Genomic DNA, 23,179 nt, shown 5'->3' with positions numbered 1-23,179 from the left:
AGGAGGGATGGAGGGATGGAGGGAGGGGACGGAGAGCGCTCCGGCCGCCCCTATGGGAGGGGAAGGGCGGGACCGGACCCCCCCGCACCCCCCGCCCCGCCGGAAGCGGGCGGGGAGGACGCGGCGCCCGGGAGAAGCATCTTGCGATGGATGGAGCGGCCGCGTCCTCCCCCACCGCCAGCTGCTGCGAGCCATCAGTGAAAGGAAAAGTGCGGGCTGACACCATTTCCTTCTCCGGGCGGTTATCCCTGCGTTCTGGCACGCACAGCCCGCTCCCCGGAGCGGTCCTTGGGCTGCACAGCTGGCACGGGGAGGTTCTCAAGCTGGGATCGTCATTAAGAGCTTTCTGTCACACCAGGGAAAGGTGCGTTCCCTGGGAGCGGGCCAAGGTCACTGAGTTACGGGCTGACACAGCCAGTTCTGCAGTCTGAAGAAGGAGGGATGGCACAACAGTGTTACACTGAGCCTTCAAAATCCTAAAGAGCATCCCTGGTCCAGTTTAACACCATGGCTGGATGAGTAACCAGAGAGGGTCCTGGACCACAGCGCTGTATCATGATGGGCTACATGGGATGATCCAGCATCCCGAGCCCCAGCCTGTGCCACTGCTGGCTTCAAACTGGTGTCACCCAGCTGAAGAAGCTGCCACCTTCTGCTAAGCCATTTTTGTTGTTCTCACCAACCTATTTTTAGCTGTTCACATGCAAACAGATTCTAGACTAACACAGAGTGTGGCTTTGGACAACTGATGAGTTGTATCTTGCTTGTTTGCATTTTGCAGCCAGAGCTTGTAGATCATAATTTCATTTTGCATGGAACAGAGGAACTAAGTGATGCTCCAAAGGAAATGGCCACTATTAAACTCTTCTAAATGGATTTCATTTTAATATAAGGAAAAATAAAGGCTAAAGGAAGCCCTGGCATCTAGACATGAGCATGCCATCAGTCTCTTGCAGAAAGGAAAGTCCTTTGCCGAGAAAAATACTGTGGATTTGCTTCTAAAATAATAACAACAATAAACAAGGCCAGGTTGGACAGGGCTTGGAGCAACCTGGTCTAGTGGAAGGTGTCCCTGCCTATGGCAGGGGATTGGAATAAGTCCAACCAAATAAGGTCCCTTTCAACCCAAACCGTTCCATGATTCTGTGATTCTAAGCACTTGTGTAGCAATACCCATAACTTGAAATATCACTGACACTTGGCTTAAACTTTTCTGCTTAACCCTGTGAGGCGGTGGACATCTGGTCCAGCCATACCTTGTCATGTGCTATTGTTTATGTAACTCCTGAGGTCTTGTGTTGCGGAGCAGACAAGGTACATCTGTGACCCAGAATTTTCCCAGAAAAGCCCGAGCAGATTTACAAGCAGCAAACTGAAATGAACTAACCTGACGTAAATGTTTGCAGTCAGGAGCAGTAACAGCTTGAACTCAAGGTTGGGATTCTTAGTTTTCTACCCCTTATTACCAGGCTCAATACCTTAGTCTGTACAGAGCAAAACATGGATTGCAACACTTAATAGTAGGAATGGGTCTGACTCCCTTTTGGCACCCACATGCAGCAAGCTAATAAAGAAAAAATGAAATCACAGGTATTTTCTGAGCTATTTTCTATATTTGAAGCAACTTGGTCTACTGGAAGGTGTCCCTGCCCATGGCAGGGGTTTGGAACAAGGTCTTTAAGGTTCAACCCAAACCATACTAGAATTCTGTGATTTTTACTAGAGATCATCTCTGTTTGTCTCTACTGGTCAATTCAGGATATGACAATTCCTGTGCTCTGGGCTAAAAATGGGAAATTTGGGGTTTCAGGAGGATTTTCATGCGTTTTGCTTGTGCAGATAACAGCCTAAACACAACAAAATAGCCTCTCAAAACAGGGGGCACGTGAGGGCTGGGTAAAATTTCCGTGAGCACCCAAGCCCACTTGCACTGGAAGGAAGAGCAGCCTGTTAGAGGGAATGACCTGGGGAATCTGGCACAACACAAACCCTGCACAACCTATCCCATCTTAAACCATCACCTATGGTCTCCAGCATGCTCTTCTGCCTCTATCCACCAGCTCCAGAAGCTCAGCTTAGGCAAAACTCAGTATTCTAAATCCAGAAATCATCTCTCACTGGTGAGCAGGAAGGGTCTGTCTGCACTGCGCAGCAAAAGGAAAGTCCAGCTGAAAATGTTCTCATGGAATAAGGGTACATTCCAGCAGAAATTACAGCTCATCCTTCTCTGAGGACCATAAGAGGTCTGGAATTTTTACTCCTCCAGCCACAGTCTTGTTGTCAGTACCCAACTGACGATGAGCCTCACAGCACATCTGGCTCAACCTTCCTGACCCAATGTTCGTGCCACCATCATGTCTGAGAGGCAGAGCACAGTTATACTTAAAAAGAAAAAATGTTACTCCTTGTTGAATCCATTATTAATTCATTTCCTTACACATATGCCCCAGATTTTGGGGGGTCATGGCTGTCTTTCCTTCCAAGGAGTCCCAAATAGGAATCACTGCCATAGCCTGAAGCTCCAGCCTGGAGAAAGAGGATTCTGAAAGCACCAAACAGGGACAGAGCAGCCTCTCCGGGGGACCTTGGGACAGAGGAGGGAGAAGGAAACAGACCTCAGAGTCGCACCCTTGCTTGTAATTGCCATTGCTACAAACACAAGGAGATGGGATTAGGGAAGCTTGTTGGATGAGATTCAGTGGAAGCTGTGCTTATCCATGTGTTTTCTAGCCTTATGGGAAGTTTAGCTGAAGAGAACATATAAAGCAACATTCCTCTCTCCCCCATTTCTCCCTTTAAGTTGGGCTCATGAAGGGCCACGTGGTTTCTCTCTCTCAGAGATCTACAGTATAAAAAATGCTACAGCAAAAGAACCCAAACCACAATCAAAGTACGTGTTGAACTGCACATGACTTTCAAAAGTGAGGAAGGAAGAGGTAGGGAATCAGCTCCTCGCAATTATTCATTGCCCTCCTTGCAGATATATTGATTGGTGGCTGATGCCACGACAGACTATAGATGAGCCATGATTGAGTGGCAGGCCTGGCAGGGGCCACGAGGGCTGGGGGAGACATTAAGGACATGCTAAGGAGGATTATGTGTTGCTCAGGTCTCAAGAGATACAAACCCTCCCTGTTACTGACCTTGGAAAAAATTGATTTGCCAACCTCTACCTCGCTGTTTTGCTCTGTCTGGGTTGCAGCCTCTCCTGGGTACAGTCTCTCTTCATAGCTGTAATCAAGCATCAACTGTACTGAGGTGCAATTTCATTTTCTCCACCTCTCCTCCAATTAGCTGAACAGTTCAGGTGAAATATTACACTCTTAATTCTTCATGAGCACAATTAAGCTGGGGGGCTGTTGTTAGAATTAAAAATATAGCTTGAAAATTAATTTAATATCTGGACCAATGCCTTTAAAACTCGATATAGTGAACACTTGTTCCAAAGGTATCCCACTGTGAGTGCTGAATTCTCCCTGTGCAAGGTGTTTCTGCAAGAAGTCCTTGTGTATGTGCATAGAGTCATAGAATCACAGGATCATGGAATGGTTTGAGTGGGAAAGGAACCTTGAAGATCATCTAATTCCAAACCTCTGCCATGGGCAGGGACACCTTCCACTAGACCAGATTGCTCAGAGCCTTCAGAGCCTCAGAGTTACAGACTCAGAATCACAGACTGGTGTAGGTTGGAAGGGACCTTAAAGCTCATCTTGTTCCACCCCCTGCCATGGGCAGGGACACCTTCCATATGTTTTGTGAGCTGTACAGCAAGGATCACACTTCCTTGCCTCTCATCTGGAGGCTCCATTCATGATTGGGCAGTGCCATGGGCTGCCCAGGAGCATCGATCCCCCTGCACTCCTCTGGGAACAGGTACGTGACAGCAAAACAGGTCCAGGCTCTTGGTACTGGGCCAGAAATATGATTTCAAACCAGTGTCTGGACTTGTGCTGGGGATAATAAGTGTTATCTGGACTGGAATCAAGGATGGCCATGTGGTCCCTTTCTCTGGATGTAGGAGTATGTCCCTGTCTGGCTTTGCTGGAGGAATAAGAAGCTGTCACAGCCTGCCTATGAGCAGTGCAGTGTTCCCAGCGTGGGATGTGGTGTGCCAGGGGCAAACAGGGCTGCTGTGTGGGGATTCATGTGGACATGAAGGTAGGTTAAATGACCTAATCCCTTATTAACCTGCCATGATTTTCAGGAACTTCCAATCTGGGTCTTCCTGTCTTGTTCATCTCTAACAAAAAGCAAACAGACCTCTGAGATGGTTTGAGTTGGTTTTAAGCATTAGACTCAATTTAACCTTTGTTTTCCTTCATTAGAAGAAGCCTCAAGCCTTTGCTGCAGTGAAACCCAGCACAATGTCAGTGCCTGGCTGGCAGCTGGAGCTTCAGCTGCTCAAGTGTCCCCACTGAGGATGACTTAGGATGTGACAAGTGTTCAGCTCTCTCTCTATCTTCTGTCCCATCCTTTCCTCTCTGTGAGAGCCCACACCATCAAGTGTAGTGCTGTGTCAGCATATTTTTTATTTCATGCCTTTTAGTCTTGTTAAAGTGCTGTCAGGGATGATACACAATTTACTCATTCCAGCCCAAGACTTTGTTTTGGAGTATTCAAGGATTTTCGTGGCTCCTCAGCAATGCTGAGCTGCAGAACTGCTTGCCAAGGGCTGTTGGAGATGCTAAAAATGTACATGGTTCACAAAGAAAGAGGATAAATGTATGGGAAGCGGATCTATAAGAGGCCGTTAAATAGGAACTGTTGGCTCAGGAAGTCCCTGTTGGAAAACTGGAGGCTGCATAGCCATTCAAAAAATCAGGTATTTCGGTAAAAATCAGATATTTTGTGGCCTAACTATCATTTTTTCATCACTTCCCATTCACTGTGAGGTAAGTGGTTAAATCCTAAGAAAAATCTGAGCATTGGGTGTTGTTTGCATTGGAAAATAGCCGTTGGTAAAAACAGGGAGAAAAATTATACAACCAAGTGTCGTCCTGGGGTTGCATCAGCTCCAGCTGCTGTGCTCAGGGTCAGGCTCCAGCAGCAAATAACTTAATGAAAATGGTCAGGTCGTGGCTCTCAGGTAGCTCCAAACAAGGATCCCTCAATGAAAGAAGTTTTTCCATGAAAACAGAGGGAAATCACAGCTGGCACTGCCTACACATGCTGAAGATTGTCACCCACCTCGTCCACTCCCATGGTTATTGCACTTTAGGATGTATGGGATGAGAGTTTCCAGGGGAGGAATGGGCCAGGGGAAACATCCTCACTCCAGGTTTCAATGGGACAGATTGTCTTGCATGGATACGGAAGAGAGGTCATAAGGGACAGGGTGGGGAGGTACAGGTGAATCTGATGGCACAGGAGGGTTGGCCAGAAACCCAACACCTCCCTATTAATGTGGTTCTACCATCTGCCAGAATTTGGTAGCACAATTTTTATCTAATACTAAAGGGAAAAATTATATTATTGGGGCTTTGTAGTTCTGGCTGCAATATAAAACATTTAAAAATTATGTCTGTCTCAGCTCATGCAATCTCCATCATCCTGAGGCAGTTCGGGTTCAGATTTATAACACTCATGGTTTCCAGAGTGATACTCAAGCAGACTCCACAAGGCTGATGTGCTGTCGCCCACGGTGGTGGTTCAATCCATGTGGTTCTCTGCAGTTTGGGATGTGGTTCAAGGGGAGAGACACCCAGTTGCATTGGAGTGTGAATAGATTGCAACTGGCACAGGTTGCCAGGAGAAGCTGTGTCTGCCCTATCCCTGGAAGTGTTCAAGGCCAGGTTGGACAGGGCTTGGAGGAACCTGGGACAGTGGAAGGTATCCCTGCTCATGGCAGGGGGTGGAACGAGATGAACTTTAAGGTCCTTTCCAACCCAAACCATTCCAGGTTTCTATGGCTTTGGATACAGGATGCCAGAAGTCTGGTCCTCAGGGACATCACAACCCCTTGGAGCCAGGCAAGGATAAGGCTGGGGATGGACACCTTCATCCTTCTCCTGGTGACCCATTTGCACCAGGACAGGTAACAAACCCCACTTTGCTGTTTCCCACAGCACTGACTGAATCAGGCTCTTGTGGATCCCACAGCTTGGTCTCTCATCTGGGAGTGCACTACTGGAATGCCTTCAAGACACAAAAGCTCCATGGACATGCAGATGAATCGTGCTGACTCAGCAGAAAGCAATATTGCAGGGGCTGGTCTGCACCACGTGGCTTTGGAATAATTACACCGTGTGGCTCCCAGGCTGGGAGTTGTGTGTGGTTGTGCTTCAGTTTAAATACCTGCAAAAATCTGTCAGGGTGGAAAAGAAATTCCAGGAGGAAATGTGTGCCGAGAGGAAATGGGAGAGCCTGGTGCATCCCACCCCACCATGCCTGGATAAGAGACCCCCACACAGACATCAAACCACAAGGAAACCTCTGCTAGTTGAGAGCAAACTGCTCTATCTGGAAAGTTTTCCATGAAAACTATTACTTGGAAAAGGAATTCAAGTGGGTGTTGGGTCATTTTTTTTTGCTTTACACATGATTTGGGAAAGGGAATAAATTCCCAAGTTCCCTGCATGGCAAAAATCCCATTTCAGAGGGTTTGGAGCAAATCCTGGTCCTTGCCTCAGTCTCCCTGTCTGACTTTGTTCTGCATACCCAATTTCTCCGTATCTCTGCTTCCCAGCCATAATTCAGGGATGTAAATGATATAATTTCCCATCCTCATTATTTCTGGCTACTGGAGACAAGGATTTATTCAGTAGAAAGAAATCCATATGTCATTTAAAGTGCCTATCAAACAGGGCCTCATACACTATTGGGATGTAAACTACTGTAAGGGCTCATAAAATATTGTTTATAGTTCAGTATAATAATATTTAAAATTATGATAAAATACTAAAAATACTATAAAATATTAACTTAATATAAATATTAGCATAATGCATTAATTATTTATACTTTCATATAAATAATAAACTACTGTTTATAGCATTTTAATGTGGAGAGCTTCCCACGGCTGCTTTCTCCACCCCTGAAGAATCTTCTATAATCTAATTTTTATGGCAGATGGGAATTACAATATCTCTGTCTGGTACAGGCACAGCTGGGATTTCCAGACCTTGTTCCCCCAAATCTGAGCACAATGAAATGCCACACATACAGCAATGATCAGACCCCCCCATGAGAAGCTCTGTAGCAGCTTCTGATATCTCCTAATCTCTGGAGCATCCCATCATCTCTGGAACTTTGACAGGGCTGGGTTGATGGTTGGACTCGATGATCTTATAGGTCTCTTCCACCCTGAATGATTTCTGTGATTCTGGGAGAGTAGTAGCCACTCCTTTGGGTCCAGCTGTTCATTGTGGATGGGTTATATCCCTTCCTACATCCCTCTCATGCTGTCGGTGCTAATTCCCTTCACAAGGTGATTTTCAGCCACCTGATCAGAGCTGGGGCTCTGGTAAAACCCACAGTGTCAAGCCCCAACAGCCCAATTTTCACCCCAAAACCTACGTGGCACATCGGGGTACCAATCTCTCCATCCCCACGATCCAACGATTCCCTCTTCCTCATACTCCACAGGCTGCTACCATATTTTTACAGCAAAGCAGGATGGATTTCAACAAATCCTGCCCCAAAAACCCAGCTCTGAGCACTGGCAGGCCGCGGGTGCAGTGAGAGGCCCCGGGATTAGGCTGCAGCAGGGCAAAGCCGTCGGCACGGCAGATTAGTTGGGTCAGCAATTAAACATTGGCACTTACGCTGCCGGCAAAAACCGGGCTCAAGGACAAAATCAGTTCCTCCTTAATGGCTGCAGCCACTCCAAAATGCTGCATCTATCAGCTGGGAGCATTTCTGGGATCACAAACAAGGCGGCTGTGTCACGGCTGGCTAAATATAGTGCCACCCGGGTGGCCGCCGTGCCGCCTGTGCCACCGGAATTGCTGGGTACGCTGATTTTATTTTTTTTTTTTCCTTAGGGATGGCTATGACAAACAGAAATATGCGGCTGGAGGGATAGCAGAAGATGGAGGCCCTGGTCCAAATGCAGGAGAATAAAGTCTGGAGTTTGCACACCTGATCGAAATATCCCTCACCTTCCTCCTCCTCCTCCTCCCTCTCCTCCTCCTCCTCCTCTCCTAGGCAGTATCCAAAACAAGACTATAGTAAAAACAGGCACAAGTACACCAGCAAGACATGAAATATGTCCTGGTTTAAAGTCACAGTGTTCCCGTGGTGATGCCAAGGGGGATAAACACCTACCTGGAGCTGCAGAGGGCAGAAAGCCCCCACAGACACCCTGTCCCTTCTGTCCCCTCCCAGAGCACCCGGCTGGGGCTGGCTCAGCAGGACCACAGCAAAGGCAGGGATGTCTGCATTTAGCTACATATTTAATCTCTTTTTTTGGCCTGAAAAGGGGTTTTTAAAGGCAATGCAGCTCTGTGCTTGCCTCAGCATAACAAAATGGGGGGGTTGAAGGTCAGCTTCGCGGGGAATTCGCAGCGAAAGGCATTTCTATACCGACATCTCCACCAACCCCTCTCCTGCAAGAGGGACAGTTCCGTCCACATAGAAGCTATATAAGTAATAATCCATTACACTTCTTATTTTAAGCCTGAAAAATCAGCTTTTTTTAATTCAATCAGCCTAAATAGCTCTCACAGCCCTAAATGCACAAGCCCCTGTTTTGGGGTGCAAGAAGAGATGCTCATGTTCCTATCGAGGTCTGCGGAGCCGGCGGCATTCAGGGTTATCAAACCTTCCATGCCCAGGTGTACCTTCCCAAATTTCAGCACCTTCCCAGCAGGTGCTGCCCTGCCAGCAGAAGCAGTTTTCTGTGCAATTCCTTCCCTCAACCCTATTATATAATCAGGCTTTAAAGCAGGGGGGTTTTTTGCTTTATCCAGAGCTGCGGGATCCCACCGTGTCTTCTCGGTGATTACTCAGCACAAATGTGCCGTAAACAACATCCCCAAATTTGCTCGCGCCCCGTCTCGCTGGTCTTCCATGGAAATCTCATGGAAGCTTTGCTTACCTTGTTCCTCAGCCCCGTGCATCCTCCTCTCCCGGCTCCTGCACAGCGATGGGGAGCCCGGCCGTGTCCCGCACGCCGGTTTTCCGCTCGTCATCCAGCGGCAATCCCGGGTCACGGGGCGACGGCCATGGGTTGGGACGCTGCTGCTGCCTGGGAACTGCGCGACGCTACGGGGCCCTGCTGGGTTATTTTTGGGATTACAGAGACTCAGGAAAGGATGAGGATGGAGGCAGACATATCACATCGTCTAAAATGTGGCATGGATTGGGATCTGGAGTCTGCAGGTCTGAGCCACCCAGCACAAACCTCAGCCAGCTTTTTTTTTTCCTTTTCTCTAACTTTTTTTTTTTTTTCTGGAGAAGGTTACATGCTGAGTGGATTCAGCAGAGATGTAGCATGTTAAAGCTTTGCAGAGCTGGGAAAAGGGCAGTGTGCTGATCCAAGCACACCTCGGGCACTTCCAGGCAGGCAAGCAGTAAGTGATGCTGTAAACATACAATTGGAAATAGAATTATGGAATCATTTAGGTTGGAAAAGCCCTTTAAGACCGTAAGACTGTTCCCCCAGCACTGCCAAGGCCACCACTGAACTTCCCAAGAGGCATAACCACGGGGCTTCTAAATGTCTCCAGGGATGGGGACTCCACCACTGCCCTGGGCAGCTGTGCCAGGATAACCCTTTCCATGAAGAAATTTCACCTAATATCCAACCTGAAGCTCCCCTGGAGCAATTGGTGGTGATGACTGGCCAGAGGCATTCCAGCATGTGCTGCAGGTCAGGCTGTAGAGATGGAGACACATCCCTTGTGCCCCCAGCTCCCCTGACAACAAGGCTTTGGTCCCAGCTGGATTTTGGCACTCTGCGCATATTCCTCTGCTTTTTGACCTCCAAACTTTTGTTTTTAGACTGAGTTCATTTTCTAGCTTATATAGCTTTTTCCTCTTTGTGTTTGTCTGCCCTTGCACCCTCAGGCAGACCTGCATGAAGACAACACATCCCTCCTCTGCCTCTGGATTGCCACGATCCTTAACCCTGGCTTCACCCACACCCCTCCTGCTGGCTCTGGCTCCTTCACCCAGGGACACCAAGGCTGACTCAGCTGTGCCTCTGCTCTCTCACCTCCCAGGCAGCAGCTTCACTGCTTATCACCCTGTTGTTTTACTCTCCGAATCATTCCTGAGTCTCTGCTTCCTCCAAACAGGGAACTGAGAGCCCCAAGCTGCTGTTTGGGAATGAAAGGAAAAAGCAAAAGGCGCTGGGATCTGCGAACTGGTGGCGCTGGGAGGAGGCACTTCAGCTTAGGGTGTCTAATTCCCAGTCCTAACCACACGTGACAGATTACACGGGGCACAGGCAACAGTCAGAGCCTCCTTGGGCCTAATGTTCTCCAGGACTTTATTGGGAGAAGTTAAATAGGAAAAATAAAAACGACTTTTTATGCAACAAGGTGTCCCTGCCCACAGCAGGGGAGTGGAATGAGGTGGGCTTTAAGGTCTCTCCCTACCCAAGCCAATATGGGATTCCATGATTCTATGATCAGGATGGAAGGGTAGGAGGAAGTGGCATCATCTGCATTGTCAGAATTGGATTTTTAACCAATATTTTTGATTATATCGAATAATGTATATCAAATTGTATCAAATAATATCAAATAATGTATATCAAATTATATCAAATAATGTATCCTGGCTGTAAGACAGGACTCAAAGAGCAGCATTGCTCCCAAGCCCAAAACTGGGGGCATTTTCCGTGTTCCAGTGGGGATGCTCCTCCTCCTCAGCTCCTACAAAGAAACCCAGCCTTGTGAAGTTATAACTCACATACAAACACTGCCAGCACAGGGATCAGCAGGAGAAAACCTTTATTTACATCGTTTGAGCAGTAGCAGAGCTGCAGCGATTCACCGGGAAGAAACTCCAGGAAGAAAACTCAGCTTAACATTCCATGGGGGAGACCCTCCTCCCACCACACAGTATCTCAGGTCAGTACAAAATTGCTGTCACTTTACAAAAGGTCTAAGATTCACAGTTAAGTACCAAAGGGGAGGGTGAGGGGGATGGGAGGGATGGGACCCCATCCCTGCTGGAATTTGGTCTATGAAAACGCATCGTACGACAAGTCTGGTAGAAAAATCCATCCCACAGTCACGGGATTTCTATACCTACTATAGGGCTCAGAGCCTGGAAAAGAAGCACTCAGGTGGCTCTCCTGGGGCAAAGGCATCTGCAAACACTGTCCTGCCACTGGGCATTGCATGGGAGAAGTCTCTCTTCAGAAGGAATTTTGCAGGAGGGAAGGATGAGACACAAGAGGTGGGCAAGGCAAAACAGGGAGCAGCTCCACTGCCCAGCATTCAGCCCTGGCAGAGCCACCCACCATGGCCAGGCTGCTTTTATAGCCTAAAAAACTCCACTCCACCCCCCATCATCTCCTCCCCTCGTGCCCAATGCTGTTAGAAAGAAAACAGCACACACATTTTGGCTATTTCTAGATTTGTGTTAAAACCAGCCCAGACCTTCGTCTGAGGGTCATGGGAAAATCTAAAATCTTTCTTAAAGAGGATTTCATTGGGGGGTGGAAGATTTGTGGCCTCCCAGCAGGGGAGCTCCAGGGAAAAGGAAAGGCCCCTGGGGACAACAGTGAAACCTGACAATCCCTTTGCTCCCATCTGGAAAATTCCCACCCAGAGTGGGGTGGGAGCACTCCCCTGGCACTGCTTTCACCCACAGACAGGTGATGAGCAGGTGGCACATGGGCAGTGATGGTGTTTGGAAGATGCCCCTTCTGGCTCCATTGGTGGGAGAGAACCAGGACAAAGCTGGCTCTGACAGAGAGAGCAAACATCAGGAGCTCTTCCAACAGCACAAGGATAGAGGAGGCTCAGCTGCGATAAATAAACCTGGAAGTGTGCTGAAGTTTCACGTGTGGAGCCCATGCATCCCTAAAAAACCACTCCCCCTCTCCTGCTGCAGGGCCACTCTCCAAGCAAAAGTAAACTCAGTGACAGTCCAGCAGCAGAAACATGCCCAGGCTGCTCTAATTAATCAAAGAGGTGGCAGGGAGTGACAGGTTTGTGCCCTCCTATGAGCACCCCTGGCAGACAGCTCATCCTGCAGATCCAGCAGCTCCCTGCAGAGATCCCAAAAGACAATGCTAAAATTCAGCGCTTTTTGTTTGTTTTAAACCTTTAAAAATACACATCTTGCTTTTTTTTTTTTTTCTTAAATATATAGGCTATAAAATAAGGCAACTCGAGGAGACGGGGGAATGTCCCCATTGCTTAGGTACTGCATCCCACCACCAAAGAGGGTGACAGTACTTCCAGTTGAGAAAAGTGACTCTGCCCGGCCCCAACACACTCCAATGGTGCTGTAAATCATGAGGAAACACCTCGGCAGCCCCTGGATGCATCCCAGGAAAGGAAGGATCTCTGGGATTTTATGGATAGGGAGTCATTTAGCCAGGGATGCTGCAGCCACAGCAGGAACAGCTTAGGGAACCCCCATGGCCAGGAGACCTCAGGGACGAAGGCAGCACAGAAGATGGAATGAGTTGATTTCTCCCCAAAACTGAAGCACACATAAATCTTCGGGAGAAACTCTTATAACATGACTATCTTGTAGTATTAAAAGCTATAAACAAGGTAAGCACAAAGGAGTGCTACTCATTCCCAGTCCAGATCCTGCTCAGTCTCACAGCATTCCAAAAAACCAGACTTTACAGCAGCTTTTTATAACATGGAATTCATCTCTCTCTATGGAAGGAGTACAAGTGTGTGTTTTTCCTCCAATGTTTTCCCTCTTTTATGTATATTAATGCTGGAAATGTGATCTTCACATCTCTGAGCTTTGTAGTATACACGTTTTCCATGTTGCTCCCCAGTTCCCACTGGGCTAAGTGTTGCTTTCTAGAGCTTTATTTCTCTAAGAAATAAATTTAATATAAAATAATTTATAGGAAAGAAAACTCAGCCTAGAGAGTACTCAGCAGTAAATAGTCCTGTGGAGCAACAGGATGGCACATTGTAGGCTCAAACAGGGACTGGGGGTTGGAATGGGGTGGCAAGGACACCATGGCAAGCTGTGTAAACCTGGAATGATCATTACCTGGGTCTGCATCACTGATCCATGATGGACCATAGGCAGGAATAATTTATAGCCTCAAAAGAGGAAAAAAACCCTTATTCTAACAAATCTGACCTTATAAACAAAGATCCTTTCACCCTGACACTGGCTATACTGGCACCCCCCCATGGCATCCAGTACACCATCACCTAATCTGAGCACAGCCCTGGCACTGCACAGAGGAACCAAATCCATGGTGGAGTGAACTCCTGGTCCTTGGCACAAGTGTTTAGTTCTCCTCGTCCGAGAGGACAGGTGGGATCTTGCTGGACAGCAGGGTGTACACATAGGGCCAGATTTTGTTGGTCTCAGTGCCCGAGAAGGAGTGAAGGATGCCTCTGCTCCTGGAAAGAGATGGGAGAAGAGGTCAGCACCGGCCTTCCCGTGGACAGGGGTATCCAGAGGCAGGTCGGACGGGGCTTGGAGCAACCTAGTGGAAGGTGTCCTGCCGATGGAACAAGATGGTCTTTAAGGTTCCTTCCAACCCAAACCATTCCAGGATTCTGTGATTCTCCCCCCTCTCCTGCAAGGGTGATTTTGGCCCCTCAGGGAGCACTTCTGCACTTAAAAACACTCCCAGGATCTCGCGCCTTTTCAGCAGTGGATCGTCACCCTATGTTAATCCATCTATTCCCAAGTTGGCCAGGGCACAACTGCCCCAAACTACCAGGGGACAAGCCCTGAAACACTCCTCTGCTCCCAGCAGACCCATCTGAGCCAGCACCAGTCTTGCCCTTCTCCTGCCCTCTTGCCAACCACCCCATGTTCCTCTCAAACTCCTCAGGGCCCTGGACTGATTTTTGCATGGCATGGACCACCCTGGATCTGTGCCTTCTGCTACAGCCAATATATCCCTCCCATTGCCAGCCCTGGCAAAGCTCTTTATGGAGCCCAGCAAGACAAACAGGAGTTGTGAATTCCTTTAGATCAACCTACTCCCTCCAAGGGAGGCCCCTTCGGGGCCAGGGCTTGGCTGCAATGAAAGGCTGGGCTTGTGCTGCTGAGCACAGTGATCTGCATCCCAAAAATCTGCTGGGGCCGTGCTGGGGCTCCTGGGGCTGTGGGGATGTGGGCACAGGACTGGGCTGGCGAAACAGCACTCGGGCCTGTTTTTACAGGCATGCTGTGATTTTTTTCTCATGGTCCAACTCACTTGTACAACTCTATTACAGGCTTTGCAGCATCTTTGTACTTTCTGAGCCTGGCAGCCACAGCCTCGGGTCTGTCATCCTCGCGCTGCACCAGGGGCTCTCCCGTCAGGTCATCGATGCCCTGCAGGAGGGAAACACCATCAGCGGATGTGGCCACCAGCCCCATCATCCAACTGGAGCTCCCTGACAAACACCTCATCCTGCTCTGCATCCATCCACCATCTCGGACAGCATTTAGCATAAATCCCATATTCCTATTAACATTTAGCATAACTCATCAGGCAAATCGGTGCTCAGTGCTACTACCTGGGATTGCTCTCTCAATGCTTTTTTCAGGATCCCAGCTCATGAAGAGAAAAGCTTGTCTGATCTTTTCCTTTCATGGATCATTCCCAGCTGGCTCCATGGGCTCTTACCTGGACATGGGGGGGGTTGAAGTCCATGTTGTAGACCCTCCCACTGCCCGGGTGGACCCAGCGGGCGCTCAGACGATCTTTCAGCGTCTCGAAGGGAATGTTCAAGCTGATCACCAGGTCCAGCTCACAGATCCTGTCCAGAGCCTTGGCTTGTCCCAGTGTGCGAGGAAAACCTGTGCAGTCACCACAATGTAAAGGGGCTGGAATGAGAGGTAGGAAAGCAGCAAGAATGGAACCAAACCCATCCATCACGCAGCTCCAGAGCTGCAAACCCACTGCAGCTCCTCCCTGTGCTGTAGCACAAGTGGTGTGAAAGGCAGACACCACCATATGGCTACAATAAAAAATAGCTCCCACAGCACCAGCTCCTGAAATATGACACATAGGTCGCTGTGGGCTCAGATTTTCCTGCAAAGACGTGGCTGGTGTCCCTGCATGGGGGCTGGGGGCAAGTAGGAGGGAACAGGCAACAGCAAAACAGGAAGAAATGCTGGAATTACAAGCAAAAACCTGAAGGAAACAAAGTGCTGTACATAGATAAGGGACAAGCTGCTGGTTTACATGGAGGGCATCAAGGACACTGTGATCAAATGGTCCTGTCCTCTGAAGGTGGTGGGTGGTACCTTTGCTTTGGAAAAGCCAGTGAGTAGCTGGGAGCTCAGAATCATAGAATTCCAAGATGGTTTGGGTTGGAAGGGACCCTAAAGACCTGAAGGGAGCCAACAAGAAAAATGGAGAGGGACTTTTTACAAGGGCCTGGAGGAACAGGACAAGGGGGAATGGCTTCCTACTGCCAGAGGGCAGGGTTAGGTGGGATATTGGGAAGAAATTCTTCCCTCTGAGGACAGGTTGCCCAGAGAAGCTGTGGCTGCCAAATCCCCGGAAGTGTTCAAGGCAGGTTGGATGGGGCTTGGAGCAACCTGAGCTACTGGAAGGTGTGCCCACCCATGGCAATGGGTGGAACAAGATGAGCTTTAAGGTTTCTCCCAACCGAAACCCTTCTGGTATTCTGTGATTGTTTGATTCCAGTTCCAACCCTGCTGCCATGGAAAAGGACACCTGGCCTTACCTGTTTGCTCTCAGCATCTCCTCCCCCTCCACCTCAGGTAGCTTTTGGCTTTGAGGAACCACTTCACACACATGTTGAGGCAGTAAGAGGTTTTTCTTGGCGTGTCTCCAGCTCTGCTCTGCTCTCTGGCTCTGCTTCATGAACAACCCATCCCGTTTCCCTGCCTTTCCCTTTCCCGGCCGCGTGCCAAAGGCTCAGCTGGACATGCACGTGCTACTGCCAAAGGCAGGGGGAAGAAAGACCCGCAGGCAGATGTCCCTGCCCAGCCCCTGAGGGCTCCTGCTTCCCCTCCCTCCACCAGCAGAGGCACCTTCTGGCTTTTCTCTCTCCTGGTATTGCCAAACCATTAGCAGCAAGATGATGTTTTGAGGGGGGCTGGCGTTTTCCTGTCCAGAGGGGACTCACCATCGAGCAGCCAGTGCTGCTCCCGCCGCTTCTCCAGCTCCGTCATCATCACGCGTGTGATGACGTGGTCGGGCACCAGAAGGCCTCGCTCAAGGTACTGCTTTGCCAAGACACCAACTTCTGTTCAAGAGAAGAAATAAAAAACCCAAGAGCAATAAAAAAACCCCATGACATTTCCAGTTAAAAAATATTGCTCCCCCTCAAATCCTGCCTGTCCTCTCAAATGGCTCATCCATCGCTCTGCTCACAGCGGCTCTTGGTAGCTGGGGCCACATGGTCATTTTGGTGCTGGAGAAATGGAAATACCTGAGATACCTGAGAGCAGGAACGTGGTGATCCCAGCCAAGCCTTTGGCTGACAGAGCAAGGGGCACTGGCACCAGCTGGATGTGCCAACACATGGAGCTCCTTTGGTTCAGGAAATGGATCCAGTGCAGTTACAGATGACACTGGCACAGGTATGAAATGTCCTGAAGACACTGAACCTGCTTCCCACCCACAGGGCTTGAAGATTTCAGAGCCTCTACTTAAGATATGCTCCGATAAGAAAGTTATTCCCAAAAGCAAATCCTTGAGAACATAATTGACGTATAATTGCAAGGTAAACACTCCTTCCTGGGCTTCTGCCTGGCTCCTGCATCACTCGGCTTCAGCTGCTCCTAGAAGCTGGAGAGGGACTTTGGACAAGGGCCTGGAGTAACAGGACAAGGGGAATGGCTTCTCACTGACAGACAGCAGGGTTAGATGGGAAATTGGGAAGGAATTCCTACCTGTGAGGGTGGGGAGGCCCTGGTACGGTTTGCCCAGAGAAGCCCTAGTTGCCCCGTCCCTGAAGTGTCCAAGGCCAGGTTGGACAGGGCTTGGAGCAATCTCGGCTCAGGAAATGTGTCCCTGCCCATGGCAGGGGGTGGAACTAGAAGATCATAGAATCACAGACTGGTTTGGGTTGGAAGGGACCTTGTTCCAACCTCCCCAGTTTAGATGGTCTTCCAACCCAAACCATTCCGTGATTACAGTTTGCCTGTGATTTTCTTGGAGCCACTTGGAGACACAAGGAAACTGTTTGAGGAATGCAAATATTCTTTGCCCCCATGTGTGATAAGTCCTGCTCCTGCCACCAGGAGAAGTCCAGTCTCTTTCCCCTTGGACCAGGACGTGACAGACACCTTCTCTTCTTCCCACAGCAGCTGTCACCAGAAATGAACAATTTTGCAATCTGTTTGTTGCACGATTTCTGGTGAGGACAGCACATTTTAGCCCTCTCAAAGTATGAGTCCTCTCTAAAAATAAGCCACAGGATCCTGCATTTTGAGGCAGGCTCTGGTTTTCCAGGCTGCAGCAAGATGTCAAAGCGGGCAGCATGTGCACCTGGCTGTGGGATGAATTCCTGAGCTGCAGGAGGGGGTTTTTGCAAGCTGTACAGTTCTTGGAGAGAATTCATCTGATCTAAGGGAGAAACCAGCCCAAACAGATCCCCCTGGGAGTATGGGGTTGGGTGTGTGCAGGAAACCTTGTGAACTCCCAAAATGATATGCAGAGGATGCCTGGCTGGAAAGCAGGGCAGGTGGGGCTCCTGGGTTGAATCCAAAATCCAAAGAAACTGCTGGGAAAATGCAAATATTCTTTCCCACTGTGCGTGACAAGTCCTTCTCCTGACACCAGAAGAGGTCCAGCCCCTTTCCTCTTGGACCAGGGGCCAAGAATCAAGAATTTTGGAATCCAGAATCCAACCTGCCTCGGAACGGGCAGGCAGCCGGCGCTGACTCACCGGTCTGCGAGGCTGAGTCACCGCAGGGACCGGGATCACATCCCACTCCCTCTGATCCATAAAGGCATTCCAGCTCGCCCTGCTGAGCAGCTCTTTGCTCAGGGCCACAGTGATTGCCAGGAACTGAGGGCAGAAAACACCTTTTCTCAATGACAAGTTCTCTGTCACTGCCCAGACGTCACCGGCGCTGCCGGCAGTGATCCTGCTCGGGAAAGCAAGGGACTCACGGATGGAAACGATACACTTATGCAACCGGCATGGAGACCTGCAAGGGCAGAAATAGTATTGCATCTGCCTACATGGTTTGATATTTATTCACATGGTCTGCACAGTGCCAGAGGCTCGAAGGGAACGTGCTCCCTGGCAGGGCAGGGCTGATCCCGGGGGCAGGGATGTTCCCGGGGCAGGAATGTCTTCAGGGCAGGGTTGCTCCTGGGGCAGAGCCGGTGACCACAGAGGCTGCAGCTGCCACAGAAGGTCTGGTTGTCACCCCGAGGAGGGGTGGCCATCCGAGGGACCAGCTGTGGCTCGGCAGGGCTGCTGGAGCTGGGCCTGGAGCTGCAAACCAAAACACACCAAGCCCCAGTTGGGGCTGGGAATACAGTCTGGGAATACAGGCCCACAGTCCTGCATCCCAGAGGCTGCAGCTTTCCCACGCCCCTGATACGGGTGGTCAGCTCTCCACTGCTCTGTGATGGACAATTCCTGCTGTTGGGAATGCTGCTCCTCTGTGCCTGCCGTGTGTGCCGGGGGGACACACCAGCACGAGGACATGGAATGCATTACCGTGGGGGTCCACACACCAGCACAGAGTGCTGACTGCTTCCAGAAAGCTCCTGGAGCTTCTCCCTCCTCCAAAGTACAGGCAGCACTGCCACCCCTTCCCTCTCTAAGGAGGAACAGGCATGGATTTTACATGAAGGACCTGCAGAGCTGCCCAGTCTCCAGACCCCCAATACCCAGGATGTGCTGGAATGCATTATCCCAGCAGCCACAGCCCTTGGAGTTTCTTCCAGGCAGCCTTTAACTCCAAGTTGAACAGTTGCTATCCTCTTCCCAGTCCACCAGTTGTCAGTCCTGAAGCCCAGCCTGCTCCAGGTAAGACTCCACCCCAATGCAGCCCTCCCCAGCCTCAGGCCAGAGGGAAGCAGGGTTTGGGCAGTCCTTCCCAAGCAGGGTGGAAAATCGCAGTCCCTCAACACGAGGAGCTGGGACTCACCCCTGTGGAACCGCACAGCACCAAATCCCCATTGCTGTGGCTGGGTGCATAGAGGGGGTGCAGGCATTACTCTGCAGTTACTCCAGGTAGCAAAGGGCTCCTTAGGTGCTGTTTGTGCTGAGCTCAAACCCAGCCTTTTGACCCATGAGATTAATCCCATTAATCTAATGACCATGGGTTTAATCTGTCCTTTAACTCGTGGGACTTCCAGCTCTCAGTGGCTTCCCCCACGTGGCCCTGATCTGTCCCTCTTTATCACAGCAACACAGTCACAGCCCTGAGGGACGTGTCCCACTCCCGAGGCCACGATCCACACAGCAGCCTCCCAGGGCCAGGAAGGACAGGCTGGAGGAGAGGCTGTTCCCAAACACAGCACTCGGCAGCCTCCAGACCCTGCATGATAACCTCCAGACCCTGCATGATAACCCCGGACTTTCTGCCCTATGGCAAAATCTTTAGCATGTTTTTTTTCCTATTATTTAGGCTACAGCAACATGATCTGGACTAACAGAGAGGAGAAACCTTGGGTGCGAACAGGGCAGTGACAGTTGTCTGTGCTCCACTGCAGTTAAGCCACACCAGATGTCACCCCAGTTTTGGGACCCCAGGACCTTTTTCCTGACACAGATACTGAATCCAGGGCCTTGTTCCAACCCTGTCCTCAGCATCAGGATGTCATTTTGGGGAGCTGGAGCCTGGACCGGCCCCAAATTCAGGCCATGACACTGGATGGAGAGCAGGATCTGCCTGGAGGGCAGCAGCCAGTTCTGGGGGAGACCCCATGGCCAGAGCACTGCAGCTGCTCCCACACACAGGGATATATCAGGGACCCCAAGGAAAAGCAGAAGGCTAGCAGGCTGCATCCCCTGAGTTCAGCTTTGACCACCAACCAGGACAGTGTGGCTCTGCCAGCAAAAAAAACTGGGAAAGGTGGGAGAAGGACTGTGGGGCCAACCCACATCCCCCTTGGAATTTTGTTTTGTGTGTACCTTGGTGGATGCTAACAAATTAAATCCATCACGAGGAAGGGATAGGAACCACTTCTGCCTCCAACAAAGCACCTGAAAGGGAGCAGTAGGGCAGACATAAGACTCACAGACTCTCAGCCAAAGCCAATTAAGTTGTTTTCCAAATTAACTGCAGTCCTGGAGCCTGGAATGCCACTAGCACCAAAGACGACCACTCAGGTTCCGGGGCAAGTACTGGCCAAGGAAATGGCTCACCACCCTCCAGCAGCCCTGCCTAGCACCAAAAACACAGCCTCTAAGACTTCCAAGATGTTGAAAAGGCCTTTTCCTACAGCAGAGCAGCCACTCACTGAGAGACTCTAATTAAGAGACACGTGGGTAGGAGCGGATGCACTTCAGGGTTGCTGTAGCACACCTTAGAGCCCTTCAGGAGCAGCCACGCATTCAGCGGCTTTGTCTGGCTGTGAAGTCCTTGTTCCCTGAGAATGCCAACATGGACACCAGCAGTGGGCCTGGAATGCTCTCCATGCCGGGTTCTCCAGCTTCTTCCGGCAGCTGGAGCCCTTTGTGCCCCCTCAGCCTGAACCCTCAGCCACGGCCACTTTATGTCTCGCACTGGCAAGCAGGAAAATCCCTGGTGCATTGACTCTCTAAAAACACTGGATTCATGGCTCCCTCTGGGATGATGAGCCTGTAATGATTCTGTTGGTATTGCAGAGCCCCAGCTCCCCCACAATGCAAAGCCAGTGGAACAGTTTATAAACTTGGGAAGAGAATCTACTTCCACCTGGTTTCCCCCAGAGCTGGCACACAGCAGCACAGTCATGTAACGGCTTGTCCAAAGCAAATAGCAAAAAAAAATAGCAAATAGCTGGAGCTTACTGAGAGCTGTAAGCAGAGGCTGAGTCAAAGGTGGGACCCGAATGTCACACGTACGGCTGGTTTCCTTCTGAGTAATTTTCCCTGCACTTCTCTGTGTTGTTTCCTTTGGGATACTGAATATATGCGAGACACTTTGGGAAACACCTTCAGCTAACTCCATTCACAGCCCCTTCTTCCTTCTCCAGTGTCCCCAGAGAAGCTCTACAGCAAGAGCACTAACTGAAATATAAAATTCAAGACAGTGACTCATTCAGAACTTGATTGTGGAAGTTCCCAGATGGGCACGGTCTCACCACGCTGCGCCTCTCCACACGCTGCACCTCTGCTGGCTTTTCACCCCATCTTTCTGTCCTTCAGCCAAAGCCCTCATCGAGATTTTCCAACTTTTCAACCTCCCTCCAAAGGAAATATTATTGTCCTTTTTATTTACCAAAGGAAATCTGGATATTTTTACATGAGTGACCAGCACAGGGCTGTGTGCAACGCCCTTGCACCACGTACCTCTCCAAAACTTCACCCTCCCTAATTTTTCTCCTTGTTTTCATCACCCTTCTAAAAAGGGAAATCACTTCTATGTTCTCTGGCTTGTTTTGTCTCCACACCGTTTCACCGTTCCTCTGCCCAATGAGTCAGCTTCCCCCGGGTCGGTCTTTCACACATTAGCAAAGGAGAGAAGGAACTGCTGGAAAAAGAAATATACTGGGATTGCCTAATGGCAGCTGCAGAGGAACCCGAGCAGGAGCTGGGGGGCAGCACGGCTGCTCCAGAGCCTCACCAGAACCAAGAGCACCTCAGCAGCCTGGGACACGGGCACAGCACATCCCATCTCCCATGGGGTTTGCACTTGGATGTCAGACATGGGATACGCAGGATTGCTGCCAGCCCTAATAAAAAGTCTCGAGGGGGTAACCTGTGCAGGGGTGGGCACTGACACCCACCTCCTCCAGCTCCCTGCTTCTGGAAAGGAGTTTCATAAGGAGTGGGGAGCACACACCAGCACCCTGTAACACCCCCAGCCCAGCCACAGGGCACAGCACAGCACAGCCCCTGGCCACAGCACCCCACGACACGAAGCAATATTCCCAGCAGGGTTTCTCCTGTGGACAAATGCGTGTTCCCAACGCATCCCTCCCACCGTGGGTGTTGTGCGGGCACAGCGTGCACCAGCATTCCAGCCATCTGCCATCCACCGCTTTAGGTTTTTCCCCCATCCCTGAACAGCCACCTGAGGCAGGATGAAGTTATTAATAACACATACACGCCGCCGTTAACCATCAGTGCACGGGCAGGTGGGTTATTCCTACCGACCTCTCCGGAGCTTAATCACCTGGGACAGGGATAAAACCGTCGCACACCCACGGCACCCGCGGCATCAGACCCCACTTTTATCGGGCAGCTCCGTCAGCTCAGGCTGGAGGGAGAAGGCAATGAATAAGCTGTGCCAAATCCACGGAAAGAAAACAACCTGTGGTCGATCCGGGGGGTGTGTGGGGGGGATGTGGATCCCATCCCATCTCCATCCCCATCTCCATCCCACTCCCATCTTCATCCCCATCCCTACCCTGTCCTCATCCCCATCCCATCGCCATCGCTGCCCCGTCGAAGATGCGCGGGGCAGGAACATCCCGGTCCCGCCGCTCCCCGCGACGGGGCGGCCCCGCGGGCACTCACCGTCGCCGCCGCCGAGGCTCTCCCGCAGGAATTGCCCGCTGGAGAGGTGCTGGAGCCCGAAGCTGCGGGCGATTCTCTCGCACACCGTCCCCTTGCCCGAGCCGGGGGGCCCCAGCACCACGGCTCGCAGCAGCTTGGAGGCCATTCCGGCTGCCGGAGCCGTGCGGGGCAGTACACGCGTCAGCCTCCCCGGCCCCGCGCCCGCCGCTCCCCCCGCACCGCCCGTACACATCAGCAGGGCGGGGGGAGCCCCGCGGCCGCTCCGCTCCCGCCGCCCGCCCCCTCGGGCCGCGGCACCCTGGGACTTGTAGTCCCGCAGCCGCCCGCGCAGCCCCGCGGCCCGACGGGGCCCCCGCGGCTCTGCCCGGCTGGGCTCGGCTCAGCTGGGCTCGGCTCGGCACGTCCCGGCTCGGCGCGGGGCGGGCACAGCGGCGGGAGGTCCCGGAGCCGCGCCGCCCATAGAAGCGGCT

At 50.9% G+C, this 23,179-nt stretch overlaps 3 protein-coding genes across 5 annotated transcripts in view; all 3 read right to left on the bottom strand.

Annotated features, from left to right (window-relative positions):
* The window catches only part of DNAJC6 (DnaJ heat shock protein family (Hsp40) member C6), a 42,084-nt gene extending 32,809 nt beyond the window's left edge, over positions 1-9,275 (bottom strand). Inside the window, exon 1 of the mRNA XM_017805720.1 lies at positions 9,038-9,275. Within this exon, the coding sequence (XP_017661209.1) occupies positions 9,038-9,131 (94 nt within the window). The 5' untranslated portion in view covers positions 9,132-9,275. The remainder of the gene's footprint in view (positions 1-9,037) is intronic.
* Positions 9,276-12,195: 2,920 nt separating this feature from the next.
* On the bottom strand, positions 12,196-22,910 carry AK4 (adenylate kinase 4). 3 transcript variants are annotated; one of them, XM_017805734.1, is made up of 6 exons: positions 22,710-22,806; positions 22,366-22,449; positions 16,203-16,322; positions 14,729-14,928; positions 14,315-14,433; positions 12,196-13,505 (listed from the first exon to the last, which is right to left on the bottom strand). In XM_017805734.1, exons 2-6 carry the CDS (start codon positions 22,409-22,411, stop codon positions 13,391-13,393), a joined length of 600 nt encoding a protein of 199 aa, XP_017661223.1. In that variant the 5' UTR covers positions 22,412-22,449; positions 22,710-22,806; the 3' UTR covers positions 12,196-13,390. The 3 variants fall into 3 exon arrangements, with proteins under 3 accessions (XP_017661223.1, XP_017661221.1, XP_017661222.1); XM_017805732.1 differs by lacking the exon at positions 22,366-22,449 and having other exon boundaries at positions 22,710-22,910; XM_017805733.1 differs by lacking the exon at positions 22,366-22,449 and having other exon boundaries at positions 13,391-13,505; positions 14,729-14,901; positions 22,710-22,854.
* On the bottom strand, positions 17,071-22,345 carry LOC108492890. Its single transcript, XM_017805731.1, has 2 exons — positions 21,039-22,345; positions 17,071-20,249 (listed from the first exon to the last, which is right to left on the bottom strand). The coding sequence occupies exon 2, from the start codon at positions 18,258-18,260 to the stop codon at positions 17,115-17,117; it is 1,146 nt and encodes a 381-aa protein (XP_017661220.1). The 5' UTR covers positions 18,261-20,249; positions 21,039-22,345; the 3' UTR covers positions 17,071-17,114.
* Positions 22,911-23,179: the final 269 nt, after the last annotated feature.

The sequence above is a fragment of the Lepidothrix coronata genome, unplaced genomic scaffold (assembly GCF_001604755.1).
Source record: "Lepidothrix coronata isolate B3197 unplaced genomic scaffold, Lepidothrix_coronata-1.0 Scaffold12, whole genome shotgun sequence".
NCBI classification, from domain to species: domain Eukaryota; kingdom Metazoa; phylum Chordata; class Aves; order Passeriformes; family Pipridae; genus Lepidothrix; species Lepidothrix coronata.
This window is presented reverse-complemented; position numbering and strand designations above follow the sequence as displayed.